This window comes from Cyanistes caeruleus, chromosome 13 (assembly GCF_971803275.1).
Source record: "Cyanistes caeruleus chromosome 13, bCyaCae1.hap1.1, whole genome shotgun sequence".
Lineage (NCBI taxonomy): Eukaryota > Metazoa > Chordata > Aves > Passeriformes > Paridae > Cyanistes > Cyanistes caeruleus.
The window spans coordinates 125094-143578 of record NC_141713.1 but is presented as its reverse complement, the minus strand read 5'-3'; the positions used below and the strand labels follow the sequence as shown (position 1 = coordinate 143578).

At 41.3% G+C, this 18485-nt stretch overlaps 1 protein-coding gene across 3 annotated transcripts in view; it reads left to right on the top strand.

Annotated features, from left to right (window-relative positions):
• The first annotated feature begins 474 nt into the window (after positions 1–474).
• Positions 475–18485, top strand: part of IQGAP1 (IQ motif containing GTPase activating protein 1) — a 54253-nt gene continuing 36242 nt past the window's right edge. The window contains exons 1-5 of one of the 3 annotated variants that reach the window (XM_086848617.1): positions 475–669; positions 2469–2568; positions 14996–15152; positions 15505–15582; positions 17241–17317. In XM_086848617.1, the coding sequence (XP_086704743.1) occupies positions 618–669; positions 2469–2568; positions 14996–15152; positions 15505–15582; positions 17241–17317 (464 nt within the window). In that variant the 5' untranslated portion in view covers positions 475–617. Of the gene's footprint in view, positions 670–1029; positions 1257–2468; positions 2569–7253; positions 7514–14995; positions 15153–15504; positions 15583–17240; positions 17318–18485 lie in introns of those variants that run through there. The other 2 variants (XM_023933701.2, XM_023933702.2) reach the window with 2 other exon arrangements.

Genomic DNA, 18485 nt, shown 5'->3' with positions numbered 1-18485 from the left:
GGTCAGCAGAGCTGTTCAGATGGAAGGACATGGCTGCATCCAGCAAGGCCAGGCTTTGCTACTGTGAAGGGCAATGCAGCTGAGGAACTTGGCAGGACAAGAGGGCCAAGGCAAAGCAGCACGTGGGAGGCAGCCGGGCTGCGGAGGCTGAGCTGATGAGGTTGCACTGCACACAGTGGGGCTAGCATGGCTGGGCTGGGAGGGTAAGGTGTGGGTCATGACCACGTTGAGCTGGGCTGTGTTCCGCACAATATGCTGGCAGAGTTTACATCAGAGCTTAGCTGGGTGTGTTACGAATGAGGCTAACGGGAAGATTCAGGGCCAGGGCGCTGGCCCTGTGAGGGGGAGGGACGCCGGGGAGAGACAGGGCGGCCAAAACGGCTCCTTCAGGTCTACGGGACGGGCCGAGCTAGACTGGGGCCTGGGTCCGGCCAGAGTGGGGCTGCGCAACTCCTCATTTCTCTCCAGCGGCGGCCGAAGGTTGCGGGGGCGTCCGGGGCGCAGCCGGGGCGGGGAGAGAGAGCGCGGAGGGGCGACTCCTCCCCCGCCACACCCGGTGCAGCAGGAAGAGGAACAGCCGCGCCCAGCTCCCGCCAACGCCGACCCAGCGCAGCGCCATGGCGGCGGAGGACGTGGACGGGCTGGCCGCGTCCCGGCCCCACTATGGCTGTGAGTACTGGGGCCCTGGGGGTTCGGGAATCCGCGTGGCCGCCAAGCGACTCCCAGCACCAGCTGCCCGTGCCTTACAGGGTCCAGCGATGGGAGGGGAGGCTGGGCCGCCGCAAGCATGGGGGGAGCCGCGGGGTCCGGGCTCCGGGACTGGCCCGGGGGCGCAGTGCGCCTCGCCGGCTCTCCTCTCGGGCCGCGGTGAGCCGCGAGGCGGGCGCCGTGCTGCGCGGCAGTTCGTCGAAGCTCGACGGTCCTCCTGAGTGCGGGAGATGAGTGCTGGGAGAAGACAGTGGATGGGCAGCGACGAGACGTCCTACGGCTGTACCGCCGTCGTCTACCGCGGGCGGGTCCCGCGCCTCGCCCAAGATGTCCGCCGCGGGCGGGGCGGGGGCGGCCCTGCCTTCCGCCTTCCCGCCGATTTTGGCGACCGCACCCGATATGCCGGGCGAAACGCCGCTCCCACCAGACACCTTCACTGCCTTGTCATAGACTTGCTGTGGAGAGGGAGGCTTTGGGTCTTGGTGTTCGACGCGCGGGCTCGCCTGTGCTACGATACCGCGTCAGAATGATCAACGGCGAAGAAAAAGGTGGTGCTGTGAAGGGGCGATGGTATAAGCGGCAGTCGGTGCGACCTGGCGTTTAACACTTCCAGGCATGGGGCCGCCACAGCTTCTCTGGGCAACCCGTTCCAATGCCTCACTATCTTCTTGGTTAAAGAATTTCTCCCTATCAACTGGTCTGAATCTCTCCACTTCTAGTTTAAATCTGTTTCCCCTTGTCCCATCGGTATCTCCCTCTTCTTGTTATAAGCTCCCTTTTAAGTACTGAAAGACCACAATGAAGTATCCTTGGAGCTTTCTCTTCTGCAGGCTGAACAACCCCAGCTGTCTCAGCCTGCTTTTTTGGTGAGAGAGGTGTTCCATCTTTGTTGCCCATCTCTGGACTTGCTCTAACAGTTTTTTGTGCTGAGGATGCCAGACCTGGACGCAGTGTTCCTGCTGGGGTATCACAGGTGCACAGTAGATGGTTGTTGATGGTGTTTTAGATACAAGTTAACCTTTGCCTAATAACAGTATGAGACATTTTCTATTTGTCAAATTGGTCCATAAAACCTAGAAAAGCTGTGGGTTTTTCTTCCTTTTTTGACATGAGATGTCAAAAAGCTGTAAGTATGGGAAGAGGAGACTTTTTCACTGAGGCTTTGAAAACACAGAATCTGGAAGATTTAGCATATTACCCCTATGTAGGTCTTCAGCTTGGTCCGAAGATGGCATGCAGGTTGTAAATCCGAATGATTTCGCTCCATGTAGGGAAGCCCTATATGAACTCCCATATAGGGAGTGTGTATTATCATTTCTACCTTGTTTTAAAGGTGGACTATAAAGATACAGAAGGGATTATATAATGTGAATATGTATTTGTGTCCTTCCTTAATCTTTTGCTATCAAAATCAGAGGATAGGTGAGGGGACAAGTGCTCACTGATGTGCTTTTGAAGAAGACAAAGGGAAAGCTAGAAGAAAATAAGAAAATAAAGGATTGTTTCTAAGAAATTGTATGAGGGATGCACTCAAATTAAGAAATCAGGAAGAAGGAAACTGGCAGATTTATGTGAAAAGGATAAGGAAATGGGGCGTCTTCTGTTGCTAGCAAAGAACAAATCATCAAATCCTTAGTTTTCTGAATAAAAAAAACTGTGATGAATTTCTGTGGGAGAGGTTGGATCTGATTTTTTTAATGTGCCTGTTCCATTACATTTGATCTTCAACCATCTGAGGGCCATGTTTTGTTTATTTTCAGCTGTCTTGGATAATGAGAGGTTAACAGCAGAGGAAATGGATGAAAGGCGACGCCAGAATGTAGCCTATGAATACCTTTGTCATCTGGAGGAAGCAAAGAGGTGAGAATAATTGATTTTTCAGCTGCTGGTGCTTTAAAAAAAGACATGACCTTTGGTACGGGAAATAATTTGGATGCATCTTACCTCTTGTCTCAGTTTCTCAGTGGCTATATGGTTTCACTAGAAAAAGTAAGCAATTAAAAATACCAAAGAAACTCCCTCCCTGAAAAAACCAACTGACTTCTTATATGCGTATCTGATGTTCTCAAAGACTTAATAGCAAGGAGCTCTGTATTGCTCCCTTGTTCCTAGCACTGGATGGATTCTCCTGATGCCATGATGATTTTTTACCTTTTCTTTTTATATACCTCTTATATATCCTCAATACCCTTACCATGCATACTTGAAATCCTTCAAGTCTAGTATCTTAGCAGAGTCCTGGTATTCTATTAAGCCAGAAGACCAAATATCCTAAAGGCCTCGCAGCTGGGAGGCCAAAAAACCTTACGCTATATTGAAAATCCAAGACCTCCTCTATAACATATCCTGTAAATTAAAATTAAGCCCATCTGGGGAAAAATACTTTAAGATAAGAAAATGTCACACTGTTCATTTAAGCTTCACTGGAGCATCAACGTTAAATATACTAATTAACAAATTCTATAAAACTGTATATGCGATCTACTGTGTGTGTACATTCGGTATATTCCATCTTAGTGAATTATTGCACCATAAAAATTCTTATTAGATACTGAGATAAAAAGCTCTTTATCCCTTAACCATGTCTAACTCTTAATTCTAAACCCAAGAAAAATCACTCCCTGTTGTGTAACTTGTATATGTCTGGTGCAGTATTGCCTCCTGGCTTAGCAGCGCACATGAAAAACAGTTATTCCCTTCCTTTTAACTGAAACATTTTACAAATTTAAATTGTTGCAGTGTATATCCCTTGCACACTGAGAACTCAATTCTTGCATATTTTTCCATGCATCCATCTATTTAATAGATCTGTAGTACTTTATCCTGGGTTGCTCGGACTTCTCTTCAGGTGCTCAGTGTCTTTCTGGAAGTCCACTGCCAAAAGAGAGAAAACTTTTTCAACAGGGTGTTAGTGGGCATACTTAAAAAGAGTGCACCGATTATTTTGTATACCCCAATAGATTTGATAGTATCATACATTATTGCATGCTATCTGCTTTTTCATCATGTTATGGTATAGTAGAGTTTTGCTGAGTTGTCACCTTGTGCTGCTGAAATCTGTTTCTTGTGTTGTGTTTATATGGTGTTTATATGGTCTGTTGTGTTTTCCCAAGTGTGTTACCCTTCACTTGATCCTGCTGAAGTAGATTTTTCCTGATTTTTGTTCAAAATATTGAAATAACTTTTATCTTAATTTTGTCTTCCAGACTGTGTGTAATCTCCACGTTTAATAAGCATATAAACATACTGTATATGTTCATTCAGACAATTAATTGAAAGTGTGATCAGAACACAGTAGATACTGTGAAGGAAAAAGGACCGGTATCGAAAATGGATGCATGAAGTCCTATTGTTGCTATTTTAAAAAATATTTTGCAGAGATTAGATCCTATATGCCCTATGTGAAGAGTAGGAATGTGACATACATAAACACATTCGACATAGCCGAGAGTGTGTTTTGTCATGGCTTATTGAACACTTGAGTCTCCCTTTGTTCTTCAAAAGATGATACGGGTTATGAGCCAGAAAATTTTTCTTGGCTGCATGGTGAATTTTGTATAAATCTGTGCAATTCTTTCTTAGCAAGGCAGACACGTTCAGCTGTAGTGACTTTACTGGGGAGGAAGTATTGAGTTGGTACAAGTTCACTGCTGGCAGAATATAAAGAATTTAATTCCAGGACTTTAATTTTACCAAGAACATGTAGTATATTTTTGAAGGGGTGGGGAGCACTCAGTTTATGCTGTAGTCCTTTAAGCGCTTTATGAGAATTATCACTACTGTAAGTTCACAGAGAGTGCTTAGTTACTAGAAGGTAATAATTTTCCTTCCATGTGGACTTGAATGAAGTTTGAAGTAGTAAGATCTGACCATGTTTCAAAATAACTCCCTTTGAGTCCAAAGTCTGGGCAAACAGGCAGAGATGAGTCTTACTGTAGTAACTGTCCAAGCTTGAAGGAGCCCCAGATCCTTCACTTGTGGACTCTTCCTGTCATCAACCTTTGAGTAAATGCTTGAGGAGGTGCTGATTCTCTCTTGAATTCCATGCCCAGATCTGAAAAAAAAAACCCCAAAAAAACAGAAAACAAACCTCAGGCAAAGATATGTTCCACAGTAATGGCTTTAATATTTTCATCAAGCTCTTGCTTAATTGTAAATTTACTCTAAATAAATCAGCTTTGACTCTGAAGTTCTTAGTGATCTTCACTCTGCTTCTGAGTGTCTTGATGTGGATGAGATTGAGCAGCTGGGCATTTGATTTTTGCCACACACCTTGTCAGAAAAACAGCAGTTTTCACACTTGTCTCTGGGTGAGCCTTGAGATGTTTCAAATAATGCCTAGGGGTTGCCAGTATGTTCTGTAAATTATGAAGCAACACCTGTGTTGCTCAAAATGCAAGTAGTAGTGTGCAGCCTTCCTTGTATCCACCTTGGCAGTTGGAGCACTTATTTTTCAAGTGGAAGGTCTGCTTGGAGAACCTCAACCGTTATCCAACCTGTAACCCACATTTGCTTAGTGGCATACAAACTATTCATGTATATGTGAGTGGGAGTTCCTTATTCCTATAGTTAAGGCCGAATCACTTAACATAAGAGTTAAAGATTAAATGACCAGGAGAGGAGCAGACTTCTGAGTTTAATAATTAAGATATATGAAGGAGAGCAAAGGCTTGAGTTCACTGTCTGCTTCCAGGATTTTTTTCCTTCCTGAGAAGTTATTTTTTAAATTGCCCTTTGACTTTTATTACCACTAATACAGTCTAGAAGAGGGCTCTTGGCTGCTTTGTTGGTAAGGAGTTTATTTAGCAGAAACAAGTAAGAGCTGTAAGAGATCAGTGTGTTTGAAATGAATGCCCTCGATATGAGATTTCCTATATTTGACTTTGCCAGTAATGTAACTTGAGCGTAGCATCTGAATTAGATACTGTGGCATTTTGCTTGTGCTATTGATTACAGACCCTCTGAGCTGTGAGAGGGCTAATAGTCTTTCTTCACAGTGAGAGAATGTCAGATTGGAAGTTACATCTCTAACAGGAAGAGGAGGACCTAAGAGCAGAGGAAGGTAGCTGGTGTACTCTGTGTCACGCACAGAAGCTGAAAAGGTGAACATAAATAAATATAAAACATCATAAAGTTGATGATAGCCAAGGCAGGGTGGGAGGCAGATGAAGAACAATACTTGCTGACTCCTCTCCTCTTCCCCATAATCACATTATATTATTACAGTATAATATTGCATTCAAACACTGTACTTCTTATTTTTTTTTTCTATGACATAAAGACACCTAAAGTAATGTGATTAACAACACACTGATTTGCATTGCATCAGCATTGTCAGAGGCTTGCTATCCCTTTAACTGAGCAACAGATAGGGAATATAGAAGCAAAGTGGGGTTTTTTTAAATATTAGAAGAAAGTAAAATGAAAATTGGCTAGCACATAATTTCATACTGAAATAAAAAGTTTAGAAAAGTTTGAATTTCTGAACTGCTTGATGTGACAGCCCACATGCAGTAACTTTGGGTACTTCTGTACTCAATTTACAGCAATTTGCAGATCCGTCTGCTAATGAGCATACATCAGAAGCATTGTCAGAGGAATAATTTGTACTTAATGATATTCCAGTATGTTGTTTGGTTGGGTTTTTTTCACTGTCACTGTTCTATTGTTATTTAGTAGTTTTTTATTTCAGTTAATAATGTGCAACAGTCTTGTGAAACAGGAATTAGTTCTTGCTAGTTGGAGAAAGGGAAACGGAGTGTAACTAAGTTGTTCAGGATTGTGAAGGACTGAAATGAAATTTGGAGTTAAAATGAAGACTGTGAATGACTGATTCCTCTACTATTTGTGGACCAGATGCCTCATTCTTGAAGAAAATTTGCTTATTAATAAGTATTATTTAATACTTGAAGTTTTCTTTTTCACATTCTTTTTTGTTTGTTTTGTTTGTTTCTTTGGATTGCTTTTCTTTCTTTTTTTTTTTTTTCCTGTCTCCAAATCACAGTAGTCTAATAAAATAGCTGTGGCAGTGCAGATAAAACTGTAAGAATATACTGTGTTCTGTTGGCAGCTCATGCTCACAGAAGGGTAGGGTAGGGGGTGTATTTATCTCGAATAGAAGTAGCCTGAGACCTGATTTTTGCGGTCCTTATCCAGAAGTCAGGGTATTTTACTGTAATATCCTTCATTGGTGTTTCTACTTGCAGATTTGGTCAGGTACTGGTTTTGGGTTGGTTGTTTGGATTAGTTTTTCATATGTGTTGTTTTGTGGTGGTTTTTTTTTTTTTTTGTTTTCTTCTCAGATATAATGCAAGTGCCGTGATAGATTGTAATCCAGGAGTATTCATAAATAATATTTTATTATCACTAGTTGGAAGTTGGAGTAACTTGTACTCAGTTCTTACCACTTTATTTGGGCTTTTATCAGCTCCTTTTTGAACTGGAGATACTAATTTACAAATCCTGTACTGTTTTGTATGACCTCATGCAGTTGGCAGGGAGTGGCTGTCTGGACTGGAAGTGGCTTGGAATGCACATTCAGAACTGTATTTTTCTGAGAAGTGGGTGGAGAGAAATACAGAAAGGATAGTGGTGAAGTACCACCATCTTTGCCTCACTGGATATTTCTTTTATGACTCACTGGAAATAGTAATGAAAGGCAGGCCAGGAGGAAAGAAACAACCGTTTGTTCAGAGATCAGGATTTTTCTTTTTGGAAGGTGCTTTCTGAAGGAATACTGTGTGTAATATAAGAAGAGCAGCCCAAAACAACCAAAACAAATAGATGCCACTAGCAGTTCTTGGCTGTGAGTACTGTGGAGTGCTTTGTAATAACCCTTATTTACATGAAATCAAGTTGGTCTTGGGGCATGATAACTTCAGTGATGCTGTAGCTTCCAAGTATTTAGGTCTATTTAATTGCTAATGCTATGTGATCAAGGCTATTAACTTGAAAAAGACTGCTGTGTATTTGATAATTATGTTCCTGTTGACTGTGGGCTTGGTACTCGGCTGAAAGCTCTCCAGGACAAATGACAAATCTTTCTGGCAAACATGGCAAATGCAGTAGTATCCTCATCAGCAAGAGCAGCTAAGGGAATTTTTACAGGTTGATGGCAGTGATTGCAAGTGAGCAGAGAGGAAATTGTAAGGAGGTGGGGAGTAGTAAGTATTTCAATGCCAGAGTATCAGTTTTGTCTTTGATTCAGCATGTTGCCAGGAAGAGTACATCAATTGCTGGGAAAAATCTGGCCTATGTTACTTATTAATTTCTTGTTCTTTTTTATCTTTGAACTGAAAATGCCTGTGTGGATAATGAGAACGTTGTGAGACCTTTTAGCTGTGGGCAGTACTTGCTTTCCTAGCTCTCCATCTGTACAAACCTTACTGAAGTGCATTTAAATATCCACCCACTTTTCTAGAGGAGAACACTCCTGATGTGATAAATTTATTTTACTTTGCTGTTAACTCTCCAAGAGATCTTTCATCTTCAGAGGTGGTTCCTTGGTTTGTTTAGAGTTAGAATAAGTTGTTTTTGTTAATTGTTAGAATATGTTATTTTGAAGAGATGTTTTTGTTAGTGTGTTTTCCATGGCTGTCTAATGCTCTTGTTCAGGTGAACTGGATGAAGAGCTGAGGTTGTCTTCCAGGTTTTCTTTTCTTAACGTCTGTGAGTATGCCTGCCAAGTCTACATCTGTAACAGCACTAAAAATATTTGAGACACATATGGATGATCTGCTGGAGTGTGAGAATCCTCATCTTTCAATAAAATGTGTAGTATCATTAGTCCAAAAAATGGCATACCTATGGTGCCAGCAGTAATGAGCAGTGAAAAAGCTTTTAAGCCATAATTTCATACATTCTTTTGGATGGTTTATGTAGAGACTTGGGTGGGGAGAAAAAAAGGTGCTGCCCTTTTGCTCTCACTTCTTTTTCCTCTGCTGTGGTGCTGCAGCAGCCATGCATCTTTTCCTCAGTACACCTCTGGGGAATTGCAGTAGGAGGGCTAAATGGTCATGAGCAGAAGCATCTAGATGTGAAGGCACCAAGTACAACAGTTGGAATGACTTGTCTTTCAAAATGCCTGGATTAGCTGCTTGTCATCCAGATCCCAGCATGTTCGCGTTTGGTTTCACTAGATCCCCTTTGGAGGCAGAACATCGTGAGCAAACACTGGTGAATCCTGGAGGTGGTGCCGGACAGAGATAGTCATCGCTGTTTATTATCAAAGGGTATGCAAAGGCTTATCCTTATCTGTAACCTGTAAATTCTGCATGTGGTTGCCAGCTGAGAAAGTGCCCAGGAGATGTGAGGAGAGCTTGATGACTGGTCACCCACCTTGTCAGGGCAACAGGTCCTGGACCTCCTGATGCTTGTTGGACGAGGTGTAATGGCTCTCTCCTGGGTGGATAGCTTGAACATCCTTTTCTTGCTTAAGTGATTGCAGGACAGACTTTGTGGGCACCAGTTACTTTCTGATGCTTTTGAGTATAAAGTTGAATGAAACATGGGGGTGGGTGTTTCAGTTTTTACATCCAAATGCGAATCAGCTTCCCTTTTCAACAAGGTCTGGCAGATTTTGCTATGGTGTTGGTACAGGAGTGTAACTGCATTTCCTGACTGTCTGCCACATGGGTTAAATAGAAACTGGCTTTAGACTTAAGTTGAAGGCAAGAGGTTTTTCTTTTCTGGGGCAAGTGACAAAGATTAAATTCCTATTTCAGCTTGTTAGATTTTTGAAAACTATTTGAGTTGAAAGTGAAATTAAGAATGATGCTTTTGGTAGAGAAATAGAGGGTTGTAGATCAACAAGCAGTCAAAATGTGTTTTAGCAAACACATCTTTCTCAATAGAATAATTCAAATTATAATCCTGATAGTTTTATGGTAATTACTGGTGTAATTTTAATGGTTGTAAAGGTACCTGACCATGTGTCATACTGATACGAGCAAAGTCCTGAGTGTTAACAGATGTGATTTCAGATTTACCTGCATCAGAAGACTTTAAAGGACTGTTCTTGAGCATTGTATCTCTTGATGGTGATCTCGTTTCCCAGGATGTTAATTGTTACACCACTATGAAAGCCTTCCTGTGCTTCTCTTCCCCCCACCCTTCCCTGGGATGTGATTATGATCTTTGAAGAGTGGAATTCTAAATAAGTATTGTTGGTACCTTCCTTTAGATTGGACACCTGCTGTCTGGAATGTGCTGGTTTCTCTTAGTCTTTTTTTGTGAGCCTTGTGTCTGTAGGGTGAGTTCTAGGGCAAAAGATGATAACGCTTTAAACTGCGTCAGTGCCGGGTGCTAGACAAGATGGGTAAAAAAAATGGATGTGTTATGCAAATATGGACCCTGAGGGTGAGCAAATCTGTTGGGGATTTAGGGACAGGGAGACAGTTTTTCTTTCTCGAGGTTTTGTTGTTGAGAGGAATGCTTAGTATTCTGTAAGTCATCATGTGACATAATTTGTCATTTTTGTAGTAGGTATTAAATGTCAGGCTAGTGTCATTCACTGTCTCATTTCCAGCTTCTGACTGATGGTTATACTGTGATCACTGAAACTCCATTTGTCAGAGGGTTCTGACCTCTTGAGTGTTTTCTGTCATCTATAAGATTCTTGCCAAATTCTCCTGTTACAGCAGGCACATGAATAAGATGCTATCACAAACTGTTACCTAATGAGGTTTATATTGTTTACTGTTTGTCAGAAATCCTGTGAAACAAACTACTTTCCACCTAAATAAATGTCGTTTTCAACACAGGGACAGGTTGATTGTGTTACAGGTCCTTCTTGTTCAAAATGTAGTTGTACTGGAATTGTGAAACTGGCAAATTAACTACCAAACACTGAAGCATGGGAATATTTTCAGGTCTTTACTGCTGCAGGCTTTCATACTGACTTTGGCAGATCAAGAGCAAATTTTTCATGAATTTTCTTGTGAACAAAACTATTATCATATGTTTTGTGGGTTTGGGGTTTTTTTGGTTTGTTTTTGTTTTTTGGTTTTTGGAGTTTTTTTTTGTATTAGACAACTTTAGGAACTTTTGCATTAGCACTGACATTTGAGAGTTACATTACAAAAGTATCCAGTGCTGATTTTCTTGATGCTCCAGGCACTTTAAAAGTGCACAAAAATGACCTAATTTCAAGAATTTGTGAACACACACATGGAAATCACATGTTGAAGATATGTTTGAAGAATGTGATTTTGGGCAAACAGCCTGCGTATGTAATGGTTGTAAGAAGGAGATATTTAAGGCAGTCTAACCATGTTGGTAAAGCACAGGTTTGGGTAGGCTTGGTATGGTATACGGTGTTACAAATATTGGAGACTAAGAGTCATATGCACCTGGAAAGAGAGTTAAGCTCTGTGCTCCTCTAGTCTATTTCCAGGCCTCATTCAGGAGGAAACAGAGCATATGCTTCTTGAAGAAGAAGACAACAGCCTTCTGAAATGTAGTTGGTAGGGGAATGCTAGAAGCAAAGAGGTACTGCTGTGGCACTGATATGCTTACAAAGAGAAGCATGATTCTGACCAATGATCAAGAACTCTGTGGCCAGTGCTCTCAAACTGGCGGCTCAGAAATTTACATGGAGGTTCTGTTTGCAGCTTTCCTGCTAATGAAACTGGTGAGGTATGCAGTAAGCAGAATGTGATGTGGAACTGAGCTTCAACCGACACTGTTGATGCCAGACCCAGATACGAATTGTACCAGTTATTCTTCAGCATGATGTGTATGTGTCAAGGTTACATATTTTATCATCTTAGAGTTCTTATTTGCTAGAAGTGTTGTAATGTCACTCTTGCGCCCTGCACAGCGGAAGTGACCACCAGGTGCAGACTCAGATGGTGTGTTGGGCTGCTGTGTGATCTCAGAATTGAAAAATGTCGCTGGCTTGGTCTGTGTAAAAAAGGAAAGTCCATTGTTTTGGAACTGTAGGACAACTGAAGGTTAGAAAATGTTACTTATATTTCCAGTCCCTTCAAATAATTATTTTTATTTAGAAATTATTGCTACTTAATGATGACCAAGAGGTGAGCTTTCCTCATTGGTGGATAAAATCACTTTTTTCCAACTATTGGTGCCTTCTGTATTCTGTGTGCCATGGTCAGTTTTCTTTTTGTGCTGGAACATACTACATGGTAGTCCTGTCATAAAGTGAGCAGCCTTCCTTAGAGGCTTTGTCCATTTTTAAAATTTTCTGCTCTAGTATGTTTGTTTATTCAATTTGATACTCTTGCAGCAGTTCCTGGAGAAACTAGCAGTTTGCTAGCTCTGCTTCCTCAGGCTTGTCTATAATCAGTCTGAGAGCAAAAGAGTGACTTATTTCTTTTCCACACTATTTCCATTGTCTCAGGCTTAGACATTTTCACAAACTCAAACTCAACATTTTCACAAGTGAAAGAGTGAAAGGTATTCCGTATGATCAGTATTAGGTTTTTGCTGTGTCTAAACTCCAGTTCTGGTTGAAATATGCCTATGATACTTTTCAAACATAGGATACGTTTGTGTAACTTGTCACTATCCTCAATAACGCTGTATTGTGGGAGAATAAAAAAGTTGTTAGTTGAGATGACTGATGTTATTTTTCTCCAGTCCTTGGTAATGGAGCAGTGTTGCCTTTGAAAGTTTGAACACAACCTTACGTGGGAGACTGGATGCCCAACAATACCTGATGCTACATTTTTACTGTCATGTCTTGTCAGGAAATCCTGGCTCTAAATTGCAGGTGATGATAGAAGCTGCATGAAGGTATTCAAGAATCTTTTTCTAGGAGGGGGATTTTGTAACATCATGATTAGCTGATTGGAAATGTGCACTTACTACTTTAATTAGAACTAGCTTCAGTAAAATTTTAAGTCCAATGTTATCTATGCAGTCATGTGATAAAACTTGATTGAAAAAATAATTCTGGGTTAAACATTGTTTTCTGTACTGATGAGAGGGAGGGAGCATAGTAGAAACAACCAAAGTAGTAGAAAAGAGTTGAAAAGTTTCTGTGAAAAGCTTATTGATGACATATTGTTCTAATGCCTAATGTTGAAAAGGAGTAGAGGTTGTTGTCCATCAACCAGGTTCCCTGCTCATTGGGAAATGTATTTGTCTTGTTTGTCTGTAAATTCCACAAGTATTTCTGCCTTTTAAGAATGACATGTGTTAATTTTAATCCAAGTATGTGAGCTTTTAAATATAAATGTGCTGGATGATGTTTTCTGAAAACATAGCTTTGTCCTCTGGCTTAGCAAATGGTTAAGCAATGCCACACCAAGCAGGAGCATTACTGTATGCAAATTGCTCTAGTTTTGCAGTTATATTAACACCCACTTAAGAACCTGTTGAAACAGGTATGAGTACATTGAGATGGCTTATGTTCTAATTATGGGCCATTTATCTTTCATTATGGAGTGACTAGTTGCCTCTGTGTCCTTCCATAAGGTACTAATTAAATGGCTTAGTCACATGTCCCTTCTGCTTCCATTTTAGGTCTTCTAGTCTGAAGGAAGTGGGTGTTTTTAATTGTTTTTTTTTTTGTTGTTTTCCAAGTAAAGTAGTTGGGAAGGTACTGTGAAAACTGTTGCTATGATTTGGACTCTTCCAGCATCTGAGTAGCTTTGTGTCCTCTCAGGAATCTTTGGTTGTAATGGTCTGTGGCATACAAGTGACAGTATCTTTTTGGTAATGGTCCAGAATTTTTAAACTTATGTCATGTTTGTCACATATTCGGTTAGTATGTGCATCTTTCTAGAACTCAATATTCAAGAGCAACTGAGTTTTGAGAGGAAAGTAGCGAAGCCTGAGAAAACAGTAGTTTTAAAAGGAACTGAGTTTCTTTTTGTAGCTTATGGACAGGTTTTGGTCAGGTGTTCCCAGAAACCTTTTCTTCCTGGTAAACACTACTACTTGGTGCTTTTCCAGGTCCTGCTTTGGGTTGCAATCCCCACGCCCCCCCTTCTCCTGGGCTCAGGCTGCAGTCCATAGTGCAGTGGTATCTCATTTGGGATTGAAAGTACACTGGGTGGAAGCATGATCATCTGCTTGCTTGTGTTTCAGATCAGTGCCAGTAATGTGGGCTTATCATCCTTGTGAGCCAAATTATTAACCTTGTTTACGTTATACTATCAGCTCTGTTTTATTGTATGGACTATTGCTGTTTTGGACCCCTGTTGTCTTGAAAGCCACCTTTCTGTGATGTTTATTGATCCAAGGCTCATCTGTCCTGTAAGAGCTTTTAGAGTTCAGCTCCAAGTGAGGCATGATCTAAGTAAGACGCTTTAGAAAAGAGGTCTGTGGTTATGTAGGTCCCTTTTTTAGAGACCAGAGCAGTCAGGTAGCATGTCATCTTCAGGAGAAACTGTAGCTGAGCTTGCAATTTGCAGCCTCCAATAGTTTGTAAAGAAGAAATATCAAGGTGCACTTCTGTTTTGAGAACAGTGATTTTTCAAAATGTTTTGCTGTAGTTTTTATTTTTGTCGTGAAATCCATGATACCATTAAATGAGATGGAAGGCAACAGTATAAAGGAAAGTGAGTTATGAGGAGAAGAATGCCTGCTCCATGCTTTTTCCCCTGTTCTTGAAATGTATAGTAGGGCGGGAAAAGATATATAGGAAGATTAGACTGAGAACATCATCCTCATACTGAAAGAGGGTAGTTTTAGATTAGATATTAGGGAAAAATTCTTTACCATGTGGGTGTTGAGGCACCTGGAGCAGCTTGCCCAGAGAAACTGTGGCTTGCCCTATCCCTGTAAGTGTTCAGGACCAGTCTTGGATGGAGTTCTGAGTTCTTGGTCTAGTGGAAGGTGTCCCTACTCATGGCAGAGGGTTGAAATGAGATAGGCTTTGAGGACCTTTCTGACTCAAACCATTCTACGATTCTGTGAACATTGTAGGGTAAGTCACGCAATAACTAGCAAATACTTAATAAAAGTAAAGAAATGCTTGAGATAAACCTGTAGAAGATTTAAGTTAGTTAAAAGGATGGGATGGCCCCTCTGTGTAGACAGAGTTGTGGGCTGAAGGAGAAACATGGAGATGATGACTTTTGGAAGTCTGGCTGATGAATTCTGTATTTCTCCTTAATATTTTGTCCGACGTGTTACCGACTAGCATTTTAATGATGCAGATCCTGTGTTAGTGTTATATCCATTTTCAACCCCTAGTGCTGAGTGAATAGTATGCTTGAGTATGACAGCAGCAGCCACAGGAGACTTATTTGGCATGGGGTTGTGTTCACAAATTGGAAATATACTCATATGACCAGCTTTGTTGTTCTTGCACTTCCAGATGGATGGAGGCCTGTTTGAATGAGGAGCTGCCTGCCACAACAGAGCTGGAAGAAGGATTGAGAAATGGAGTCTACCTGGCAAAACTTGGAAACTTTTTCTCCCCTAAAGTAGTTTCTGTGAAGAAAATCTATGACAGGGAACAGACTAGGTATAAGGTGAGTGCTGTTGACCATGGACATCTAAAATGGGAATATGCACACGTGGAGGTACTGTGAGAAAATAAGCAGAAAGTTAATTTGTATTAGTCTTACCTGAGAAACTCTGCCTTCACTCTAGAACAGTGGTTAAATGAGGGGGTGGGTGGACTCTTAGTTTTATATCTAAGCTTGCACTTAGATTAAGTATTTTGTCATAAGCAGTCAATATAAGCATATATGAAAGACTTCAGACTTTCCTGCAAAAGTGCTGTTTTCACTATCTGTGTTAGTGAACCTAACTGCTGTTCTTGACAGGTGTGATTTTATTTCTTACTGCCCTCCCTCTTGCTCCTTCTGGTTTTTATTTCAGGCAACTGGTCTCCACTTCCGACACACGGATAATGTAATCCAGTGGCTGAATGCTATGTCTGAGATCGGTCTCCCCAAGGTAACTTCTGTCTCGTACATCCAAATAAATAAATAATCTCAGAAAAGCTTTGCATTCTGTGGAAGCATTTGCTGTTATTAAAAAATCAGCACACTTACTCTAGTTATTCTTTGATTTCTAGATTTGTGTCCCTGTTGAAACTCTCCCCTAAAACTTGCTGAAAGATTTCATTCTCCTACATGTGTGAGAATGACTAGAAGCAAAAAATTTATCCTTGTGTACCACATCTCTGATATTATTTATCTTGCATAATATCTGCATTACATCATTCTTGCCATGCGTTCTTTTGAGCAGTATCCAGGCTACAGTTTGATTGTGGAATTTTTTTAGAAATCAATGCTAAATGTAGCAGCACAACACAAAATACTACATTCTCTGTTTCTTCAGATTTTCCTATGAAATTTTCACGTTGAGTTGAAATCTTGCCATTGTAGCTCAATCAAATATAAATTACCAACTTGACTAAAGAAATGGCCAGATAAGCTTCTCGGAGCTAATAAACACAGTTGCCTGAAAATATGTGGAACTGTGGTAGCACTGGGCTGATAGTCAAGCTTTCTTGTAGCCATGTTATGCATAGTCTCACCAAAACTGGCATTGTGTAGTTTAATCCGATGTATGTTTTCTTTGCATGTGTGTGCTTGCCAATTGAACACTTCAGTTTTGGCAAAGAGCTTTAAATACCTTGTTGTGATTTACTAGTTGAGCTTTCCTGGGATCTGTGATGATCATACAGAAACACATTCGGGATTAGGAAATACTGAAATATGCTGTTGGGGTGGTTAGGTGAAAAGAAATGAGGAGTGATTTAGACAGAGGGACGTTAAGTGCCAGGTATGAGGTAATATTTTCAAATGCAAGTAGGGTTTGGGTGGAAGTAAATGTGTGAGAATATGTTAAAGAAACGGGCTGGGATTCAGTACATTTACACGAGATACTGATGCTTTAGGTTTTTTCCTATGCAGAACAGCCAGGAAACTGATGCTGTGGAACTGAGGGTCATTCAGTTGCTCTTGCCTTTACAGAAAGAGCAACACTGTTTTGTGCTCACAGGAACAGCAAGGAACCTTCAAATAACTGGAAAATAACATACTTTATTGTGTTATAATAAATCAGGACTTCTAAAATAGTTGAATCTTCAATAACAACCCCTTTTGTTAAACGTTGAAGAGCTTTGTGTTGGAGACTGACTGAAAATTTTTGGGTCCAGCTAACTGAAAATACAGTATGCAGAGCACCTCAGTGCTGGTCTGTGTTTCCCTTTGAAACTGTCTCTCCTCTTGTTTCTCAACCGCATTCAATCCAAACAGAATTATCTTTTCTCTCTTCTCCTGCGGTTTTTTCATCCTTTGGCTTTCACCAAAGTTCTCCGTAATACCTCATGACCCGGTATCTTGGTGTACGCACAAAAGAAAGGTTCTACCCATTCACATATGTAGAACTTGGCAGGAAAAGGGGAGCTCTGATTTGCCTATTAGAAACAAAAGGAAATATTGACACTTCAGCTAGGGTCATTGGTCATTGGTCCAGGGCAGAGAAGCTTGAAGAGTTCTGTTCCATGACCTGTTTCTCTAGTGTAATGCAGAAGAATTGAGCTGATGTGATTTGGTTGTATAGAGTGAATATAATTCAGACTGCTAACTTCGTTTTATCTTTAGATATTCTACCCAGAAACAACAGATATCTATGATCGCAAGAACATGCCACGCTGTATCTATTGTATTCATGCACTCAGGTAAGGAATACTAGACAGTAATCTGATTGCTTCTGAAATCTTTCTGCAAAGCTGAAAGGTGACAGAAGAGAGAGACCTGAACTGAAGTCTGGATGAGGGCAAATTTTCTAGCCGAACAATCTTAACAGGTCAGAGCAAAGATCTTATGAAGCCAATATTTTGCCTTGGGCAGCGGCCAAATCAGATTCTGAAGGAAAAAAACAGTGAAGTATGTTGAGTGAATGAAAAGTACCTTTTCATTCCAATTCCCACCCTTTCTGCTGTCTGAGGCAGAGCTAGACATTCTTTAACCAAGAAGATAGTAAGGCAGTGGCACAGATTGCCCAGAGAAGCTTTGGCTGTCCCATCCCTGGAAGTGTTCAAGGCCAGGTTGGACGGGGCTTGGAGTAGCCTGGGGTAGTGGAAGGTGTCCCTGCCTGTGGTAATGGGGTGAGTAGAAACTAGATCATCTTGAAGGTCCCTTCCAACCCAAGCCATTCTGTGATCTGTGTTGAGCTAGCATGACAGTCGAAAACTAGGAGTTGCATTTCTATTCCCAGACCCATCTGTACACAGCTGTATGGGTCCATCCCTCCTTTGTAGCAATTCTATTTCTCAGGCTGCAAGTGAATACGTTAACCCCATTTTTAGTAGGCCAAATCAGCCTAGTGAATACTAAACTATTGGAGATACCACATCTGCAGTCCTGAGTCCAGTTCTGGGCTCTCCAGCATTAGAGGGACACAAACATGCTGGAGAGAGTTGAAGGAAGGGTCTCTAAGATGATTAAAGGACTAGAGGATCTCTCCTGTCAGGACAGGCTGAGACAGTTTGGACTATTCAGCCTATATAACATATAGTGCCATGGGAATCTCAACAATATGTGCACCTGTCTGAAGGGAGGATGCAGAGATGTGAAGCCAGGCTCTTCTCAGTGATGTCCCATGATGTGACAAGAGTCAAACAGCACAATCTAAACCACAGGAGGGTCCCTCTTAGCATCAGGAAGTGCTTCATTTACCTGAGAGAGTGACCAGGGAGTGGCACGGGTTACTCTGAAGTGTGTGGTCCCCACTGTTTTGATACTCAAAAGCCATCTGGATGTGATCCTGTGGAACTTGATCCTGTGTGACCTAGTTTGAAAAGGGAGCTTGACAAGACAAACGTGAGAGCACCCTTCCAGCCTCAA